Here is a 21,759-nt window from a genome sequence, read left to right as displayed (position 1 = left end):
TTTCAACACTTTTCTATAAAGAAAAGCAGACACCTGTTTATAGAATGCTATTTCAAGTGGCAGAAAACACGCTTACGTTTGAGGCACAGTCACATGTGCCAGCGCTATAGGTGGTGTAAATGCCTGTGCCTTGATGTTAACCAGAACCCATATATATTATGGAATACTTTAATTTATGTACACATTTTGCATGCTCCACCCAAACTCTGACCATGCGCGTGCTTGCTGGCAAAGAGTATGCCATCAAACCATGGCATGGACTTTTAAGTTAGTTGATATTTTGTAAGAGGCCATTTATGTGCGTGAGTGCCTAGAATATCGCTCTTTATGTGCATGCCTGCTGCTTGAAACTAGGTGTGGCTCCTTATAGAAGTAACCCAGTAGAGGGAAGTTTTGTAAAGGGTGCCAAGGAGAAGGGCTGCCGAGAGAGGGAGGGCCACCGCTTCCCCCCCCCCTTACTCGGGACACTGTTGCCACCCCTCGCTCAGGCCACTACCACCTTCGCTCTTTACCTTCCTGCGTTAGTGTGTCTGCTCCTACCTGGCCTACAAGAGGGGGCCCTGCACTGGGGTCTGTCTCTCTCTTGCTCCTGTGTGGTGGGACTGGGTTATTGCATTAATGCAATCACCCGGGTCCCAACAGGAGCAGGAGAGAGACAGACCCTGGCTCCCGGCTCCCCTTGGAGGCCGGACCTGGGTAATTTTGCGCCCCCCCCCCCCCCCCCCGCCCCTCCTCTTGGTGGCCCTGCCAAGAAGGCATCTATTTGGAGCTTTATTTTTAAAGGAAAGTGGCTCAGGGGACTGAGGACCACAAGCAGGATAATATGGAGGATGGGATAGATGCCATGGGGAATTGAAGACCACAGGGGGAGATCAGATGAAGATGGGCTGGGAGTGACACAAGTATCGCCTGCCTCAGTTATGGCACTGTTGAAAAGAATGCAGCATAATCCTAGAACCTGTGGAATTATGGTACATCTACATAAATTTATAGCAGTTTAGATTTAATATGCAAACATTTTTTTCCTACAAGAAATAAACTTTTCAACCTTTCTTGTGTGACTAATTTATTTTGTTCCTTTGTCAATTCTTTGTTTCTTCATCCATTTTTCTCTTTACATTTTCATTCTTTTCTCCCGTTTATCATTCTGTCTTTTTTCTGGAGTGGAGGAGTAGCCTAATGGTTAGTGTAGTGGCCTGAGAACCCAGGGAACTGGGTGCAATTCACCGCAGCTCTTTGAGGCTTTGTGCAAGTTACTTAACTCCCCATTGCTTCAGGTAGAAAATAAGTACCTGTATATAATATGTAAGTGGTATATCAAGTCCCATCCCCTTTCCCTTTTGCAGTAGTCTCACCTTCCCAGTGTTTCCCTGTTCTCACATTTTTTTTTAAAGTTTTTTCTTCATGATTACTTTCCTGTTGGATCTCTTGTGCAGTATTTTCTCCTCGGCCTTTCGTCCTGCCTTCCTTTCTCTCATTCTGTTGTTCTCTCCAACCAGCCTTCAATTTTGAATTTATGGACCTTTTTATTAACCATGTCATTGCATGGTTTACTGTGCAGTAACTGCAACCGTGTTAAGGAGCCTCGTGATATTTTTCCAATTATGACACAGTAAACCGCGTGTTAAGCACTTTTTATATGTCAGGAGTGGAGAATGGGCACAGAAGGTGTTTTGTAGATATCGCGCTGCACATACTGTGCACTAATCAGCACTTATTTAGTTAGCCTGGGACCACTTACCACCTCCTGAATAAGAGGTGCTAATTACTTCCGTGATAACTTCAAGCAAAGACTGCACGCTTTGTGGCATTTTAATATTGGACCTATAGTGCAAATGCTGGAAATGCCCCGATAATTGGAACAGTAAATTTGTAGCTACCATCCCGTATTAAGCCTCTGTTGCTTCAAATTTATACCACATGTAGGAAAAGAGCTCAAGGTAAGTTACAGTTGGGTACTGCAGGTAGAATTTTCATTTCTTTTTATTTTTGAGCAGAAAAAAAAATCATATTTTCCATTACGTTACTTCCCACCATATCAGGATGTGTGGGATAGTTATGTCCATTGAGCAAGTGGAGAGAGAAGATCCAGAACTGAGCTGCTACATATATTTCCAGCTAGCCAGCCCAGTTTTCCAGTATTTTTTTATCTCCAGCAGGTGGTTGAACAGACTATTCAGCTCCTACTTCTGAGGCCCTTGCTCCTGGCCCAGTTGGTCTACTGGTTTCCCAGTTGAGCCTATCGGGTGGCTTTGCTTGAAGAGTAATTTCTGGTGGTGCCAGATCCCTGACTCGAGTCCCTACAGAGACTTTTCTCTTTCTTTTCCCTCCCTGTCCCTTCCTGCAGTTTGGTTCTATTGGGTTCTTCAGCGGAGTAGGGGAGAGCTGAGCAGCACCAGTTTGGAACTACAGTGCAGTCCTTGATGTGGTGCCTTGAGGTAAGAGGGGAATGCAGTAGCTCAGTGGGGTGGAGGCGGCATTCCTTGTGGAAAGGAGGAGTGGAGGCTGCCCGGAGGATCTCTGCCTCAGAACCACAGTCCGAGCTGGACTGCGTTGGAGCGCAGGAGTGCTGCTTATCAGTGTCAGTTTAAAACAAAGAGCGCGGGAGTTCAGGATGCTCAGGGCAGCATAGCAGCTCCAGCTGAGGGAGTCAAATGTTGCTTCTGTTGTGGGGGCAGCAAGTCATCCTTGGGCCACTGCACAGTGTTCAGGCTGGCGTTCCTGAGGACACAGAAGAGCCAGAAGTTGAAGCCACTGTGAATAAGCACGGTTCGGCAGTGTTGGTATCCCTGACTTCTAGGCAGCGCGGTTCCTCTCAGATCGAAGCAGGAATGTCGGCCATGTTGATGCATGCGACAGGGGGAACGACGCAGAGTCGGGTTTCTTCCTGCTGCTAAGGAAGCCTCTTAGGTAGAGGCTTCAGGCTTAGCGCTGGTGCAGGGAACTCCTTTTTCTCCGGAGTTCATTTTACTCTTTCACCAAGCTTTTTTGCTCAAGCAGGGAGTTCAACTGTGCGATGCTGGTGGGGGTCTGGCTGCTCCTTCAACCCCTAAGCACTCATGTTTAGATTTTCAGGGGGAGCCTGAGGAGAGGTTCTCTTAGGGGTCCCCATTGTCTGAGGTGGCCTATGTTTTCAGAGGGTCCTTCTCTGCAAGAGACCTTGGAGGATGAGCTCCCTCCCGAGGATCCCAGACCTCTTCAATTATTTCATAAGGAGGGAATGAGCTCCCTTATTTCTGAGGCTCTGGGAGACCTCTCGATTGAGGAGCCACGACTTGTGCCCTCAGGGAGTCATCCACCATTATGCAGGAGGCTTCAGGGGACCATCCAAGGCATTCCTCATGCATCTGGATATTCAGCATCTGATAACAGCGGAATGGGTTGTTCCAGACTCTAGCCTCAGGGTGGAGAGGGCGCGTCTATACTCCCTGGTGCCTGAGGAGAAAGACTACCTTGCTCTTGAAAGTGTCCAGATTGACAACACTGAAGCCAAAATCTTTTGTTTATCAGCAGAACCATACAGCCAAGCATCTGCTGTGCAGGCTTCTTCATACTGCCTTGACAATGTGTCTTTAACTTATTTTGTTTGTGGATGTTATGTTTTTATGTTGCTTTATACTGTCTAGAGCAGGGGTTCTCAAACTAATCCTCAGGGCACATCTAGACAGTCATTTTTCAAGTATCCACAATGAATATGCATGAGTAACATAGTAGATGACGGCAGAAAAAGACCTGCACGGTCCATCCAGTCTGCCCAACAAGATAAACTCAAATGTGCTACTTTTTGTTTATACCTTACCTTGATTTGTACCTGTCCTTTTCAGGGCACAGACCTTATAAGTCTGCCCAGCACTATCCCCACCTCCCAACCACCAGCCCCGCCTCCCACCACCGGTTCTGGCACAGACCGTATAAGTCTGCCCAGCACTATCCCCGCCTCCCAACCACCAGTCGCACCTCCCACCACCGGCTCTGGCACAGACAGTATGTCTGCCCAGCACCATCCCCGCCTCCCGCCACCGACTCTGCCACCCAATCTCGGCTAAGCTCCTTAGGATCCATTCCTTCTGAACAGGATTCCTTTATGTTTATCCCAAGCATGTTTGAATTCCGTTACTGTTTTCATTTCCACCACCTCCCGCGGGAGGGCATTCCAAGCATCCACTACTCTCTCTGTGAAAAAATACTTCCTGACATTTTTCTTGAGTCTGCCCCCCTTCAATCTCATTTCATGTCCTCTTGTTCTACCACGTTTGCATCTCCGGAAAAGGTTCGTTTGCGGATTAATACCTTTCAAATATTTGAATGTCTGTATCATATCACCCCTGTTTCTCCTTTCCTCCAGAGTATACATGTTCAGGTCAGCAAGTCTCTCCTCATACGTCTTGTAACGCAAATCCCATACCATTCTCATAGCTTTTCTTTGCACCGCTTCAATTCTTTTTACATACTTAGCAAGATACGGCTTCCAAAACTGAACACAATACTCTAGATGGGGCCTCACCAACGATTTATACAGGGGCATCAACACCCCCTTTCTTCTGCTGGTCACACCTCTCTCTATACAGCCTAACAACCTTCTAGCTACGGCCACCACCTTGTCACACTGTTTTGTCACCTTCAAATCCTCAGATACTATCACCCCAAGATCCCTCTCCCCGTCCGTACTTATCAGACTCTCCCCTCCTAACACATACGTCTCCCGTGGATTTCTGTTCCCTAAGTGCATCACTTTGCATTTCTTTGCATTGAATTTTAATTGCCAAACCTTAGACCTTTCTTCTAGCTTCCATAGGTCCTTTTTCATGTTTTCCACTCCCTCCGGGGTGTCCACTCTGTTACAGATCTTAGTATCATCCGCAAATAGGCAAACTTTACCTTCTAACCCTTCGGCAATGTCACTCACAAATATATTGAACAGAATTGGCCCCAGCACCGATCCTTGAGGCACTCCACTACTCACCTTTCCCGCTTCCAAGCGAATTCCATTCACCACCACCCTCTGGCGTCCGTCCGTCAACCAGTTCCTAATCCAGTTCACCAATTCATCTTCAGCCCATCCAGTTTATTTAAGAGCCTCCTGTGGGCAACCGTGTCAAAAGCTTTGCTGAAATCTAAGTAGATTACGTCTATAGCTCATCCCTGATTCAATTCTCCTGTCACCCAGTCAAAGAATTCAATGAGATTCGTTTGGCACGATTTCCTTTTGGTAAAACCATGTTGTCTCGGATCTTGCAACTTATTGGCTTCCAGGAAATTCACTATCCTTTCCTTCAGCATTGCTTCCATTACTTTTCCAATAACCAAAGTGAGGCTTACCGGCCTGTAGTTTCCAGCTTCTTCTCTGTCACCACTTTTGTGAAGTGAGTTATTCATATTTCTTGTGGATATCCTAAAAGCCCAACTGGCTGGGTTGAAAACCACTGGTCTAGAGTTTTATTCAGCTAGGCAACAGACAATTAATATTACTTTTTGTTAATGTTTTTTTGTACTGCTTTCGAGTGTTCTCTGCTTACAACTTATTGTGGTAATATAATGTTACTTTATACAAACTGACGGAGAAGTCTTTGCATACATTTTTCTATTTAAATGAAATTACAGAAAATCCTGTGGCATTCCCTCAAATAACTTGGATGATAACAGAATTAGGATCTGTGGGATTTTCTTAGTAGGCTGTTTGGGCAGCCTACTACCAGAACTCCCATTTTTTACCCATGATTAACTACAGGGTAGATGTTTTTCACTATTTCACTATAGAAATAGTTTTGAGAATATAAAAAAATGTACTCCGATAGTAAATGTATACCTTGAACAATAAAACCAAATAGTGCAATTGATTACAGTGACAGTTTCTGTAAGTTGTTTATTTGGCAAAGCTTCCTGTACTTTCATTTGCTCACTAGATGGCACTGCTTCCATAGTTTACCAAAAGAACACAGCATCCAAGCTACACAACATCAATCACCTTAGTACTGATCTTTTTTTTTTTTTTTACATTAGGTCAAAACAGTGAAACATTGAAAGAAAATTTCTTAGCTATGTTTATATTTAATTTGTTATTCATATATTCTCTAGTCACCAGTGGCAAGGGGAGATTTGTTGATATCTGCAATCTATTTTTAATATGATAAAAGTGAAATCAAAGACAAACATGTATAAATGTAGAGTTTATGTGTGCTTATATATTTGCACTCCCCTAACCACCGTTCATTCTGATCTCTTGTCTGGCTCTTTGCTGTTGTCTTCCTCTCTATTGCAGCTTCTTTTGTCTCTACCTTTCCTCCTGTCACCTCATCTGAAATCATACCTCATTCCTAGGGCCTTTTACTAAAGAGCATTAGATTTTGCAGTTACCAAGCCTTAACATAAAACCTTAATGTGAAGTAAGTGCAGATCTAACATGACGATTAATGAGGGCCTGCCCAACATGTTCCTTTGCTGTTCCTGAATTAAAATGCACATAAGTGCACAGTACCCCGCTGGCAATTAGCACAGATGCACTTAAAAGGAAATTCTGTAACATGGCATCTGAGGATATGCACCAGTATAGTATATATGCTTTATAGAATATTAGCACTTAAGCATTTAAGCACATCATTGGCACCATGAATTTCCATTTCTACGCGTAAGTGCTAGGTGCTATTCTATGATAGGTGCGCCTTAATCTTTTCACATGTAAGTGCAACAAGGGTGTACCTATGGGCAGAGCAATTCACGCAACTTGGACAGCTTGATCAGCTGATCATGGCGCATCTAGAAACACCAACTTAATGCATATCATAGACCTGCCATAAGTGGGCACACTTAACTTTTGGCACGCCACCATATCTTTTTGCTATTATTCTGTAAAGGCTTGGGTGCGCACTGAAAGCAATATTGAATTTCAGCTCAGCGTGCGCCATTATGATGCCTTACTCGAAGCATCAAGTTATAGAATTGCCCCTTTAAGGAGGCGCTAAGTGGACCCATGCTTAACTGCACAAGTGCCGGTTACCACACACTATGTGCCATTTGCTCTCTTTGCCCACTCTTCGCCCATTCCCCTTCCAAGTTACCACCCCCATCACAAAATACTCCTAATGTGCACTGTTGAAATAACACAAAACCAGCTACCGTGCTTGTGCGATAGCATTTACTGTGTGCTGCTTCTCACGTTAAGTGCCTAACCTGCTTTAGAAAAGGGTCCTTAGTTTATCTCCCACCCTTCTCTTGCCTTTCCTTTCTTTTCCTTATGGCTGATGTCTTCTTCACTCTGTCCCACACTTTTGCCTTCTATCTTTTATATTGCATTACATTACATTATACAGAACTTACAGCTTGCAGATACCTATGTAAGCTCACTGCGGGTTACATAATCATCAATAATTGAGCCATTTGTTCAAAACGTTTACAGAAGAATTATCTAATCACACATCTAATTCACTTTCCATCAAATATAGCAAATTTTCAAAATAAGGCTTGCGCATCTTTCTAAAATCTAAATAGTTTCTATTTAATCGAATCTCTAACTGTAGGGAATTCCATGTAGAAACATCCTGATATGAAAAGGAAGATGACAAAAATTTTACAGACCTAAATCTTTTTCACAGTAGGATAACGTAATAATGCTAAATTATGCAATTCATGACATTTTTGACCCGATAATAAGTGAACCTCTCCCTCCATATACAATTTAAAAAACCGTTACACCTAATTTATTTAAATTGAACTCTGGCTTCTACTGGGTGCCAGTGCAATTCTAACATAAAAGGAGTCACTAGATCAATCATAAAGGACAATTGGAGGATCCATTCTAAGCGTTAAATTATAACCCTAAAAACTTTGAAAGAAAGATTAAGAGTTTGGAAGCATAAGAAGCTAATTTTGTTTCAACATGATATGTGCCAGAAGATCAGGTAATCTCTGATGCTGCTGGCCTGTGTGTGTGTCATTGTGAACCTTGCTAGCGTCATCCCAGGCAGAGAACAAGTGTAGCTGTGCTGAATTATGGAACGGAGGAGGAGGCGGTACTTGGTTGTTTTGAAGGACCCTGGGTAGGTAGGTGATCACTGAGAGGCTCTTACACTCCCACAGGAACTATTTTCATCCCCACATGATTCCTTCAAACCCTGTTCCCGTGCAGCTGTCTAGTATGGGGCTGCAGAGGTACATGAGGAAGAAGGGAGAAGAAAAAAAAACGCTTCCTCGGAGTAGCAAGAGAGAAGCAGGAGCTTCCCTCGGGAGTAGAAGCTGTCTGTCTGAGAAGATATGGACATATCCTTTGAAAACACAGATAATGCTTCACGTGAAAACATGTACATTGAAGTTCCAGTAGAGGGTTGAGCTTGTTCAGACTATTTCAGCATTGTGGTTGTTTATGGATTGCCAGTCATTTGGATTGGGAAGATCATTAGGGCTAGCCAGAACTGGTGAGAGGGTGGTGGCCTTCCTTGCTTGCCTTGTCTGAGCCCCAGGAAGATAGATGTTTCATAAGGTGATTGAAAACAATCCAGAACCTCAATCTGTTTGATTTTTTTTCATTGCAGAAGCAGGATAAAATCTCTTCATATTTTGTTGAACTGCATTGGTTGCCTTATAGTGGCAAGGATTATGTTCAAATTCTTTTGCTTTCTGTTCAAGATTTTGAATGGATCATATGGAATTTATTTCTAATAATAGGAATGGAAGACCTTGTCACAATTCACTATTTGCCCTTCCATCTATTAAAGGAGTAAAGGGAGTAAAGTTTAGTTCTTGAATTAAGATTCTCTGACCATTTCTTTGCTTCCCAAGAGACTGTCTTGGTTTTTTTTTTTTTAATTATTGTAAACTGCTAAGAACCGGAAGATATCAGCGGTATAGAAGTATATTTAATGCAATGTAATTAAGGCTTTTTTAAAACCAGCTATGGATTACAAAGAAAAGGCGACTTGAAAAGAACAGTTTGTGACTTTTACCAAAACCCAGCGAAGACCTGTGGGATGCTGCAGTTAGGACTTAGTCTAACTAGGGAAGCCAGCGTACCCATGGCTGTTATATTTTGTTTTGGGTTTTTTTCCTGTTGAAGGGAAGTCAGCTAAAGAACACTTGCTGGGAAAACCCAGAAGAACTGTGTGCTGAGGAAAAGATTCTGCCTGTTTGAAATGTGACAACCGAGTATTTATTGCTTTTTTTCCCTAGCAGCCACATTAAATGGGTGCTTAAAGGTATCATTCTATTGAAGGAAAATATGGTGTTTTATCTCCTGCCGCTTTTCAAAAGAATAAGCATGTTTTGAACTGCTGTCTTGATGGATTATTACAGAAAGTTAGCAGAGAAGTTGTTTGGGCCTTGTAAGAATCTCTGGTGATCTACCTCCAGAAAAGCCCTCCATGTTCTTCTCACTTACTAAACCATCTTAACAAAATCCGAAGGCCATCACACACTAGTGGACGACAATATATATATTTCCCCCCGATGTTCACCGGCTAGGAACGGCTCTTGGACGGTTAAATAGCACTTAACCAGCTATCCGCATATATTCAGCAGGGGATAACTGGCTATCTCCCACTGAATATTTGCGGCCAGCGCATAGCGGCCTATATTTGTCAGCTGTAAACTTAACAGGCCAGTGCTGAATATTGGCTTGGCAGGTTAAATTTAAACCGGCCAAAAATAAACCGAATATTCAATGCCGGTTACCAGAAACGGCCTGACATTCAGTGTCCAGCCTCGACGCCGACTGCAGGAGTTAGCCAGGCTGCATCCCATGAGCTGAATATCGGCCCCTTTTAATGTAAGCCCTCTTAAGCTGGGGAGATAGCCATCTTATATTAAAAGATCTTTTACAGCATCTGGGCACAAGGGAATGAATGGGAATTTTATGTACCTGTAGACAGCTGGAGTAGTTTAGTATGAATGGATTTGTAACCCATGAGGCTCTTGGAGGTGTTTTTATGAGCAGGTGTAATTTTTGCCTTAATTTTGATAATTGATTAGGTATACAACCCTTTCTTCATTTGCTTTGAAATTTTGCATGTTTTTGCATTTTGTTCATGTTTTTATTACTTGTTCCGTAGGCATATTAGTTTTGGTCTTTGTTTATACTTATTTTGTAGAAGCTGGTACTATATGTGATGTGTGATGTATGCATTTTTTTCAACTAAACTTGGTGGTAATGTATATAGTCAGGAGGAACACCTTTTTCTGTTTGTTTTTTGCTTTTGTGTTCTGCTTTTTGCTTAGTACTTTAATTTTTATTTATTTTTATTATTCCTACATTTATTTGTTCCGTGTTAGTTTCTATTTGTTTTTGTAGAATTTCATTGCCCTTGTATTTTGTTGTTCTGTCCTGATGTAATTACAACCCCTCCATTTTGGAAATAAGTTTCTGAAGCAGGTATTATGCTGAAACATGTTGGGCCTTTTATAATGTGGTGTGATGACAAGTATGAACTGACAGTGGACAGTTATGCAGCAGCATAATAGAACTGTGGCAATCCACCATCTTTGCTTCCATGTGCTTATATATTGCTTTTTTTTTATTCCCAAGTGCTTTGTTCTTCTGTAAATGTACAAGGGTTTGAAGACTTTTACAACTACTGTTTTTGAAGTAGCACCTTGATGAAATAGATAGTGCTATGCCAAGTGGTTAAGTTTGTTTCTCCATATCATTAATGTTTACCACTGTAATTGAAATAGACTTTAAGCATATATCTTTTTTTTTACTGTTTTCTTTGGTGCCTTTTTAACATTGGCCAACAGAGAGTGATGGTTTAAAAAAATGATGTGGTGAGGGAAGCGGACATCTAGATGCAGTGGCCCATCCACCATATTTGATTTCTTGTGAGTTGGGCTTTGGCAGCACCTTGTATTGGTTGGGTGAATCTCTCGTGTAATCCTCAGGATTCAACATAAGCACCACTAATATAAATTCATAAGGGTCATAGTGGGGCATTTATAAATGGTCTACATTTTACGGCAGTATAGATGGCAGCCTCATAAACCAAAGCTGTCAACATCCAGAAATATTTGGATTATTTTTTAAACAATGTAGCTGCTTTAGGAAAGTAGTACCATCACAGTTAACCTGGTGGTGAAATTGACAAACAGTGTGTTTTAACCCTGTAAAAATTTATTGGATGTTTTCCAGCATAAATTATGTCCTGAAGTGTATTTCTCCTATTTGGCCAGCAGGTGGTGTTTCTTTGCTTTAAAGCTGTAACAGAGAAATGAATGTTCTTTTCTTTAGTTTTAGCACACAAACAGACAGCAAAAAGCAGTATATTTTTGAAAATTTCTTGTTCTGGGCTCTGATTGGCCTAGGAGCTCATTTTCATTTGGAGAATACTGGCTTTTGCTCCAGTCTTAGCCAGGAAGAAGAGAGAGACAGATCTCTTTGCTAAGGCCCTGTAAACAGTTACATTTGATAACTGGTGGGTAGCTATATGTCTTGATCTTCCCAGGTACTTTTTAGAAAGTAATCAAATATTTAGTTATATTTCAGTTACCTGTTATTGTTTGCTGATTACAGATTTTTTTTAAATTCTTTGTTTAGTTTTTAAGACAGTAAACAATTTAGTTTAGTGCCTCTTTGTCTGGACTGTTAAAGTATCCTGGTGGTTTGTGTGTTGGTCTGCGAGTGCTTTCTGGGAACTGTGGGACCACTTGGAGTGTGTCTCCAGTAACCTAGAAATCACTGGAGTTAATTTGAGAGTGAGAGACTCGCCCGGAGGCAGTTGTGACCCAGTCGGTGGGAGAAGGGTGCTAGTGTAGTGCACAAATGGCAAGTGCAAGTGGACCTGAACTTTGCTGGTGATAGACCCTCTAAGTGGCCACAGGGTAACCCCAGGTGGGTGGCTAGGTGTTTCTTGACAGTAGTCCATTGGGAAAGCTACATGCTAAGGTACAGGAAGTACTCATGTATTTCAGAGCCTCCTCATTTATGTGTATAGCACAGGGAATATTTTGCTGGCCTAAGGGGATTGATGCTCAAGTTCAGCTCTGCACATGTTGCATGAGGAAGGCTCTTGTGGATGCAAAATATATGCTTGCATTTAACACTGTGACAATGAAGAGTCAGGGATCAGTATTTTTATAATATTAGAGTTCCAGACAGCATAATTTAATTCAAATAAATTTTGTTTAGTATAGCCATTATTGGCAGCTTTTTGTTGTTTTGTGTAGGTTGGGAAAATAAATTGTATTCTATTTTTCCTGGGGTAACTGCCTCACTAGTGTTTAGAGTGAGAGGACCTACTCATCCTCCTTCCTAATCAGAGTTTTTTAAAGGATCCTCTCTTTTGGGTACCACCTTATCCCTTGCCTCAGGCAGCAGACTGCCATGGGAGTAAATGCTGTCACTGGAGTGGGCCAAGAGAAAAAAGTTATGCCAGGGGGAGGGATAGGGTAAGTTCTGCCTCTGGGGAAGAAGGGCTAGAATAAAAGTGCCGGCCGCAAAGGGTTGGGGGTAGGTGGAGGATGGAAAAGTGCTGCCTGTTGATGGCCTCAGAAAAAAACTACTGCCTGTTTGGGGGGTGGAGGAGGTTGTATTTTTTTTCTATCCATGTGGCATGGTATAGAGACTTGTTGGTAAGGAAGGAGAAAGAATTGGGATTTGGAGAAAGTGAATAGAGTGTGTGCTGGTGTCAAGTGCACTCTCCCCTTGCTAATTTTGTGTGAGTGTGAGAGGGTTGTAATGAGAGAAATTTCCCTTGGTGCTGGCTCATTTCAGTTTAAAAAAAAACAAAATTTAATTGTTTTGATATACTGGCTTAATATTCAGTGTTTTAGTCTGGGTGGTTGTGTGTGTTTTGAATAACCATAATGAATTTGTATGAGATTTGTATATGCAAATGAATATGCTAATGTGCCAAGCCATACTCTTCCACCCCCCCCCCCCCCCCATGAAACAGTCAAACTATGCTCATGGGGGCAGGGAGGGGTTATATAAAAATAGTGAGGCCTATTTGGATTGATGTTACTTTTGCCATTGCTGGAATATGCCATTTTTTGTTGTACCTCTCTCTGTTTAATTTGTTTGTACAGCATTATGTTTACATGTTGACTTACCAATAAAAATTGTTTAATACTAAAACTCATTTGTCGAGGGTTTCCATGTCACCCTTTTCTAAAGTGTCTGACAGTAAGTATAGAAGAGTAGTAAGATTCAGATGAGGTATTTGATAATATATGAAATGTAAGAATAAATAATTACTATTTCATTCATAGTGCAGGAGTTTTAACATGGGGGTTATATGATCACTTCTATTAAATAATGTTTCTCAGCTTTTCCTTGTGGCTTAAGTTAAAAATGACTGTTTAACACTGTTCCTAAATGTTTGAAATTTACTGATTTTTAACCTATTACTTTCTTTGCAGTGGAAGTCGCCTAGGTGGTCTGGTTACAGTACTCTGCTATTTTTTCAACCATGGTGAAGTAAGTATCATGATTGTACTACTTATATCTGTGTGGTTTGTTGACATTAATAGGCTTATTTTCGAAAGAGAAGGATGCCCATTTTTCGACACAAATCGCAAGATGGGCATCCTTCTCACAGGGTCGCCCAAATCGGTATAATGGAAAGCCGATTTTGGGCGTCCCCAACTGCTTTCCGTCGTGGGGATGACCAAAGTTCCTGGGGGCGTGTCGGAGGCGTAGCGAAGGCGGGACTTGGGCGTGCCTAACACATGGGTGTCCTCGACCCATAATGGAAAAAAAAAGGGTGTCCCTGACAAACACTTGGATGACTTTACCTGGTCCTTTTTTTTCTTACTACCAAGCCACAAAAAGGTGCCCGAACTGACCGGATGACTACCGGAGGGAATCGGGGATGACCTCCCCTTACTCCCCCAGTGGTCACTAACCCCCTCCCACCCTCAAAAATTTTTTTTTTATATTTTTTGCCAGCCTCAAATGTCATACCCAGCTCCATGACAGCAGTAAGCATGTCCCTGGAGCAGTTTTAGTGGGTGCAGTGCACTTTAGGCAGGTGGACCCAGACCCATCCCCCCTACCTGTTACACTTGTGGTGGTAAATGTGAGCCCTTCAAAACCCACCAGAAACCCACTGTACCCACATCTAGGTGCCCCCCTTCACCCATAAGGGCTATGGTAGTGGTGTACAGTTGTGGGGAGTGGGTTTTGGGCGGCTCAGCACACAAGGTAAGGGAGCTTTGTACCTGGAAGCTTTTTCTGAAGTCCACTGCAGTGCCCCCTAGGGTGCCTGGTTGGTGTCCTGGCATGTCAGGGGGACCAGTGCACTACGAATGCTGGCTCCTCCAGTGACCAAAGGGCTTGCATTTGGTCGTTTCTGAGATGGGTGTCCTTAGTTTCCATTATCGCTGAAAACCAGGAACGACCAAGTCTAAGGACAACCATCTCTAGGGACGACCTAAATGTCAAGATTTGGGCGTCACCAACCGTATTATCGAAACGAAAGATGGATGCCCATCTTGTTTCAATAATAGGGGTTTCCCCGCCCCTTTGCGGAACATCCTTAGGAAAACTTGGGTGCCCCTTTCGATTATGCCCCTCTAAGTGATCATATGGAGAACTGCTTTTGCACATGAAGGAATCTGTTTATGAAGTCATGCCAGTTGGGCATTAATGGACAAGGTGACTGATTTACTAACGAGATACAAGCTGCTTTGTTGTATGAGTCCCTTGAGTGCTGCTAATTCTGTTAACAAAAAGTTATCTAACCTCTGTAGATGTTCTTAAGCCTTTTACATTTAATCCATTTGCCTTACATTTAACTATATTTAACACTGTCTAGTTTTCCCATGTTGATTAATAATGAAATGGTTTTCATCTCTTTCATCCCATTATCTTGTTTTCCTAATGCTTTATGTTAAAGACTTATACAAATGCATTAGGCAGTTGCATTAACTAATGCTATGTCTGTATATTAGCCACTTACATTATCACTAACACTTCCAGTACAATAAGGGTCTATCTACTGTCTAATGATGGGTTTGTATTCCATCTTAATGTCTATGAAGAAAAAAATAAATCTGTATCTGTCAGCCCAGATCTATGTCTTGGTTTGATTGATTGCCTAGAGCAGTAGTCCATGTGTCAGGAGAGATTTGGTTGCACTATGTTTGATTACTAAGGTACAATAACAGATTTAGAACACACTAAATGGTAAGAAGCCCATTTTATATCTGTGGGTTTCTTAGCATTTAGCGTGTGCTAATCATTAGCATGCGCTAAATCTGTTAGTGCATCTTATAAAAGGACAATTTTAGCGTGCAGCTTCCCCCCACCCCCAATATTCAGCCAGCAGCGAGGTTACACCCGTTTATTCAATGCCGGGCCATATCTGACCCCCGGCATTGAGTCTCTGTTTTTTGTTTTTTTTCAAGTCAGCTCACACATTGCCAGTTAACTCAGTGTTCATAGCTAACTGGCTGCGCTTTAGTGCATAAAGATAAGACAGCTATTTATGTACATAAGTATTGCCATACTGGGAAAGACCAAAAGTCCATCGAGCAGCATCCTGTTTCCAACAGTGGCCAATCCAGGTCACAAATACCCGGAAAGATCCCAAAAATGTACAAAACATTTTTTACTGCTTATCCCAGAAATAGTGGGTTTTCCCCAAGTCCATTTAATAACGGTCTATGGACTTTTCCTTTAGGAAGCCGTCCAAACCTTTTTAAAACTCCGCTAAGCTAACCGCCTTTTTGCACTAACACTGGCCAGTTAGCTCTGAATATCAGAAGCTAATTGGACTCCACCCCTGAAGCCCCCAGAATGCCGCTGACATAGGCGACTTGCACTTTGGCGCTAACTGGTCATTGCTGGTGAAAATAACCAGTTAAGTGCCACTGAAAATGACCAGTTTACACTGAAGTGACAAGCGAGGTAACCGGTCAGCGGCCGTTCCCAGCCAGTTAATTCATGCTGAATATCAGCTGGACTCTTTTCATCTGGCTGCACAAGTATTAAGAGAAAGGTCTTAATGCATCTGTTACCCAGTTCAGAGACTATTTCTAGATACTTGATTCTCCGAGGACAAGCAGGCTGCTTGTTCTCACTGATGGGTGACGTCCACGGCAGTCCCTCCAATTGGAATCTTCACTAGCAAAGGCCTTTGCTAGCCCTCGCGCGCCCATGTGCACCGCGCATGCGCGACTGTCTTCCCGCCCGAACCGGCTCGTGTTCGTCAGTCTTCTTTTGTCCGCGCTCGGGACGGTCGTGTTTTGCCACCGTTTCGTGCCCCTCAAGTTGACCTCACGCGTCTTCGCGATTTTCGCTTAAAAAAAAAAAAAAAGAGACCGTTTAGGTCTTTACCCCTTTCCCGTGTTTCCAGTTTTTTCCCCGTGTAATTTTACTTTCGCTTTCGGGAACGGCCTATTTGGCCTCGGTACGGGTTTTTTTTCCCCTTCCTTTTGGTGTCTTTCGTCATCATCGCGAATTTTGATTTCGCTGGCGTGATTTTTCCGCCCATGTCATCGAAGTCTTCCAGCGGCTTCAAGAAGTGCACCCAGTGCGCCCGGGTAATCTCGCTCACTGATAGGCACGCTTCGTGTCTTCAGTGTCTGGGGGCTGGGCACCGCCCGCAGGCCTGTAGTCTTTGTGCTCTTTTGAAAAAGAGGACTCAGGTAGCGAGATTGGCCCAGTGGAACGCGTTGTTCTCGGGCTCTTCGACGACAACAGCACAGGACTCGTCGAGTGCATCGACGTCGACAGCATCGAAGTCTTTGACCTCTGCATCGAGGCTTCTACCTCCTGCATCGTCGGTACCGAGACATCGGAAGGCTGCGTCGACGTCGGTGGTACCGGGACCTCTGCTATTGCTGATGTCGTCGGACGGTGGTGCTTCGTCTGGAGTGCAGGTGAGGGCTGTCCATTCGCCTGCTGGTGGCGGTGAGCCTTCGGGTGGGTCTCCTCCTGCCCTGAGGGTTCCTGCGGTACAGCCCCCCCCCCCCCCCCCCCGAGATCGACCTTCTTCGGCCTCGGCCCCGAGGAAGCGATGGTTGGATTCTACGTCCTCCTCGTCGGTACCGGGAAGCTCCGGTGACATGCTTCGCTCGAAGAAGCATCGACACAGGTCTCCTTCCCGTCTCGGTACCGAGAGCTCTGGGTCGCCGAGGGAGTCGGCACCCAGTAGGCATCGGCATCGGGAGGACCGCTTACCCTCTATTCAGGAGGTGTCGATGCGCTCCCCCTTGGCCAGCCCGGAACTGCCTCCACGCCCGGAACAGACTCTGACCTTGACGCCTGCATCGGCTTCTCAGTCTTTCTCCACAGCCGCTCTGCACGAGAGTCTCCGGGCCGTCCTTCCAGAGATTCTGGGAGAGCTGTTGCGCCCTTCTCCTCCGGTACCGGGGGTGCTTGCGCCACCGGTACCGTCGAGTGAGGCGACGGCTGGCCCCTTGCCCGAGGTGAGGTCTCCGGTATCAAGCGGTACCGGCTACGGCCACCTCCCAGGCAGACTCGCCGACGCCGCCGGCGGAGGGAGCTTCGCCGGTGCTGGCGAGGGAGTCCACCTCTCGACGCTCCTACCGTGGCCGTGTTTCCATGGAGTCGAGTCGGGCATGGCTTCAGACGCAGGTTCATGAACTTGTGTCTGATACCGATGGTGAGGCCTCGTGAGAGGAGGAGGAGGACATCAGATATTTCTCTGACGAGGAGTCTATTGGCCTTCCTTCTGACCCCACTCCCTCCCCTGAAAGGCAGCTTTCTCCTCCCGAGAGTCTGTCTTTCGCGGCCTTTGTCCTGGAGATGTCTACGGCCATCCCCTTCCCGGTGGTCGTGGAGGATGAGCCCAGGGCTGAGATGTTTGAGCTCTTGGACTATCCTTCTCCACCTAAGGGAGCGTCCACAGTACCCATGCATCATGTCCTAAAAAAGACATTGCTGGCGAACTGGACCAAGCCATTAACTAATCCCCACATTCCCAAGAAGATCGAATCCCAGTATCGGATCCATGGGGACCCAGAGCTGATGCGCACTCAGTTGCCTCATGACTCTGGTGTGGTGGATCTGGCCCTAAAGAAGGCTAAGAGTTCTAGAGAGCATGCTTCGGCGCCCCCGGGCAGAGACTCCAGAACCTTAGACTCCTTTGGGAGGAAGGCCTATCATTCCTCTATGCTCGTGGCCAAGATTCAGTCCTACCAGCTCTACACGAGCATCCACATGCGGAACAATGTGTGACAGTTGGCTGACTTGGTGGACAAGCTCCCTTCTGAGCAAGCCAAGCCGTTTCAGGAGGTGGTCAGGCAGCTGAAGGCGTGCAGAAAATTCCTGGCCAGAGGGGTATATGATACCTTTGATGTTGCGTCCAGGGCTGCTGCTCAAGGTGTGGTGATGCGCAGACTCTCATGGCTGCGTGCCTCCGACCTGGAGAATAGGATCCAGCAGCGGATTGCGGACTCCCCTTGCCGAGCGGACAACATTTTTGGAGAAAAGGTCGAACAGGTGGTAGAACAGCTCCACCAGCGGGATAACGCTTTCAACAAATTCTCCCGCCGGCAGCCTTCAGCATCTACCTCCTCAGGTAGACGTTTTTATGGGGGAAGGAGGGCTGTTCCCTACTCTTCTGGTAAGCGTAGGTACAATCCTCCCTCTCGCCAGCCTGCGGCCCAGGCTAAGCCCCAGCGCGCTCGCTCTCGTCAGCAGCGTGCGCCTCAGCAAGGCCCCCAGCAAAAGCAGAGGACGAGCTTTTGACTGGCTCCAGCAGAGCATAGCCGACATCAACGTGTCCATGCCGGGCGATCTGCCGGTCGGGGGGAGGTTGAAAGTTTTTCACCAAAGGTGGCCTCTTATAACCTCCGACCGTTGGGTTCTTCAAATAGTTTGGCAAGGGTACGCCCTCAATTTGGCCTCGAAGCCTCCATATTGCCCACCGGGAGCCTAGTCCTACAGCTTCCAGCACAAGCAGGTACTTGCAGAGGAACTCTCCGCCCTTCTCAGCGCCAATGCGGTCGAGCCCGTGCCATCCGGGCAAGAAGGGCTGGGATTCTATTCCAGGTACTTCCTTGTGGAAAAGAAAACAGGGGGGGATGCGTCCCATCCTAGAACAAAGGGACCTGAACAAATATCTGGTCAAGGAAAAGTTCAGGATGCTTTCCCTGGGCACCCTTCTTCCCATGATTCAGGAAAATGATTGGCTATGCTCTCTGGAGTTGAAGGACGCCTACACGCACATCCCGATATTGCCAGCTTACAGGCAGTATCTGCGATTTCGGCTGGGCACACGTCACTTCCAGTACTGTGTGCTACCCTTTGGGCTCGCCTCTGCGCCCAGGGTGTTCACGATTGGCTGGTGAAGAACAATTCCAAGGCAGGAGCTCTACAGTCCATGCAGATGACTATTCGACTCTTGGAGCTACTGGGGTTTGTGATAAATTATCCAAAGTCCCATCTTCTCCCAGTATAGAGACTCTAATTCATAGGAGCTCTGCTGGATTCTCGGACGGCTCGTGCCTATCTTCCGGAGACAAGGGCCAACAATCTGCTGTTCCTCGTCTCCCGGGTACGAGCGTCCCAGCAGATCACAGCTCGGCAGATGTTGAGATTGCTTGGCCACATGGCCTCCACAGTTCATGTGACTCCCATGGCTCGTCTTCACATGCGATCTGCTCAATGGACCCTAGCTTCCCAGTGGTTTCAGGCTGCTGGGGATCTAGAGGACGTGATCCACCTGTCCACGAGTTTTCTCAAATCCCTGTAATGGTGGACGATTTGGTCCAATTTGACTCTGGGACGTCCTTTCCAAATTCCTCAGCCACAAAAAGTGCTCACTACGGATGCGTCTCTGCTGGGGTGGAGAGCTCATGTCGATGGGCTTCACACCCAGGGAAGCTGGTCCCTCCAGGAACGCGATCTGCAGCTCAATCTCCTGGAGTTATGAGCGGTCTGGAACGCTCTGAAGGCTTTCAGAGATCGGCTGTCCCACCAAATTATCCAAATTCAGACAGACAACCAGGTTGCCATGTATTACATCAACAAGCAGGGGGGCACCGGATCTCGCCCCCTGTGTCAGGAAGCTGTCAGTATGTGGCTGTGGGCTCGCCGTTACGGCATGTTGCTCCAAGCCACATATCTGGCAGGTGTAAACAACAGTCTGGCCGACAGGTTGAGCAGGATTATGCAACCTCACGAGTGGTCGCTCAACTCCAGAGTAGAGCGCCGGATCTTCCAAGTGTGGGGCACCCCCTTGGTAGATCTCTTTGCATCTCGAGCCAACCACAAGGTCCCTCAGTTCTGTTCCAGACTTCAGGCCCACGGCCGACTGGCATCGGATGCCTTCCTCCTGGATTGGGGGGAAGGCCTGCTGTATGCTTATCCTCCCATACCTCTGGTGGGGAAGACTTTGTTGAAACTCAAGCAAGACCGAGGCATCATGATTCTGATTGCTCCTTTTTGGCCGCGTCAGATCTGGTTCCCTCTCCTTCTGGAGTTGTCCTCCGAAGAACCGTGGAGATTGGAGTGTTTTCCGACCCTCATCACACAGGACGAAGGGGCGCTTCTGCATCCCAACCTCCAGTCTCTGGCTCTCACGGCCTGGTTGTTGAGAGCGTAGACTTTGCCTCTTTGGGTCTGTCGGAGGGTGTCTGCCGTGTCTTGCTTGCTTCCAGAAAAGATTCCACTAAGAGGAGTTACTTCTTTTTATGGAGGAGGTTTGCTGTCTGGTGTGACAGCAAGGCCTTAGATCCTCGCTCCTGTCCTACACAGACCCTGCTTTACCTTCTGCACTTGTCTGAGTCTGGTCTCAAGATCAACTCTGTAAGGGTTCACCTTAGCGTAAGCCGATCTCAGGACAGCCTTTAGTTGTTCGCTTCATGAGAGGTTTGCTTTTGTCAAAGCCCCCCTGTCAAACCTCCTACAGTGTCATGGGATCTCAATGTCGTTCTCACCCAGCTGATGAAACCTCCTTTTGAGCCACTGAACTCCTGCCATCTGAAGTACTTGACCTGGAAGGTCATTTTCTTGGTGACAGTTACTTCAGCTCATAGAGTCAGTGAGCTTCAGGCCCTGGTAGCCCAGGCCCCTTACACCAGATTTCATCATAATAGAGTAGTCCTCCGCACTCACCCTAAGTTCTTGCCGAAGGTGGTGTCGGAGTTCCATCTGAACCAGTCAATTGTCTTGCCAACATTCTTTCCCCGTCCGCATTCCTGCCCTGCTGAACGTCAGCTGCACACATTGGACTGCAAAAGAGCATTGGCCTTCTATCTGGAGCGGACAGAGCCCAACAGACAGTCCGCCCAATTGTTTGTTTCTTTTGATCCCAACAGGAGGGGACTGGCTGTGGGGAAACGCACCATTTCCAATTGGCTAGCAGATTGCATTTCTTTCACTTACGCCCAGGCTGGGCTGACTCTTGAGGGTCATGTCACGGCTCATAATGTTAGAGCCATGGCAGCGTCTGTGGCCCACTTGAAGTCAGCCACTATTGAAGAGATTTGTAAGGCTGCGACGTGGTCATCTGTCCAAACATTCACATCTCATTACTGCCTGCAGCAGGATACCCGACGCAACAGTCGGTTCGGGCAGTCAGTGCTTCAGAATCTGTTCGGGGTTTAGACTCCAACTCCACCCCCCTAGGCCCATGTTTATTCTGTTCCAGGCTACACTCTCAGTTAGTTAGATAAGTTGTTAGGTCAATCTCAGTTACGTCCTCGCCGTTGCGAGGCCCAATTGACCATGTTTGTTGTTTTGAGTGAGCCTGGGGGCTAGGGATACCCCATCAGTGAGAACAAGCAGCCTGCTTGTCCTCGGAGAAAGCGAATGCTACATACCTGTAGAAGGTATTCTCCGAGGACAGCAGGCTGATTGTTCTCACA

General features: G+C 45.8%; 1 protein-coding gene across 1 annotated transcript in view; it reads left to right on the top strand.

Annotated features, from left to right (window-relative positions):
* Window positions 1-21,759, top strand: part of DPY19L1 (dpy-19 like C-mannosyltransferase 1) — a 286,868-nt gene that overhangs the window by 44,809 nt on the left and 220,300 nt on the right. The window contains exon 7 of the mRNA XM_030204533.1: window positions 13,339-13,396. Within this exon, the coding sequence (XP_030060393.1) occupies window positions 13,339-13,396 (58 nt within the window). The remainder of the gene's footprint in view (window positions 1-13,338; window positions 13,397-21,759) is intronic.

This window comes from Microcaecilia unicolor, chromosome 1, assembly GCF_901765095.1.
Source record: "Microcaecilia unicolor chromosome 1, aMicUni1.1, whole genome shotgun sequence".
NCBI lineage: Eukaryota > Metazoa > Chordata > Amphibia > Gymnophiona > Siphonopidae > Microcaecilia > Microcaecilia unicolor.
This window is presented reverse-complemented; position numbering and strand designations above follow the sequence as displayed.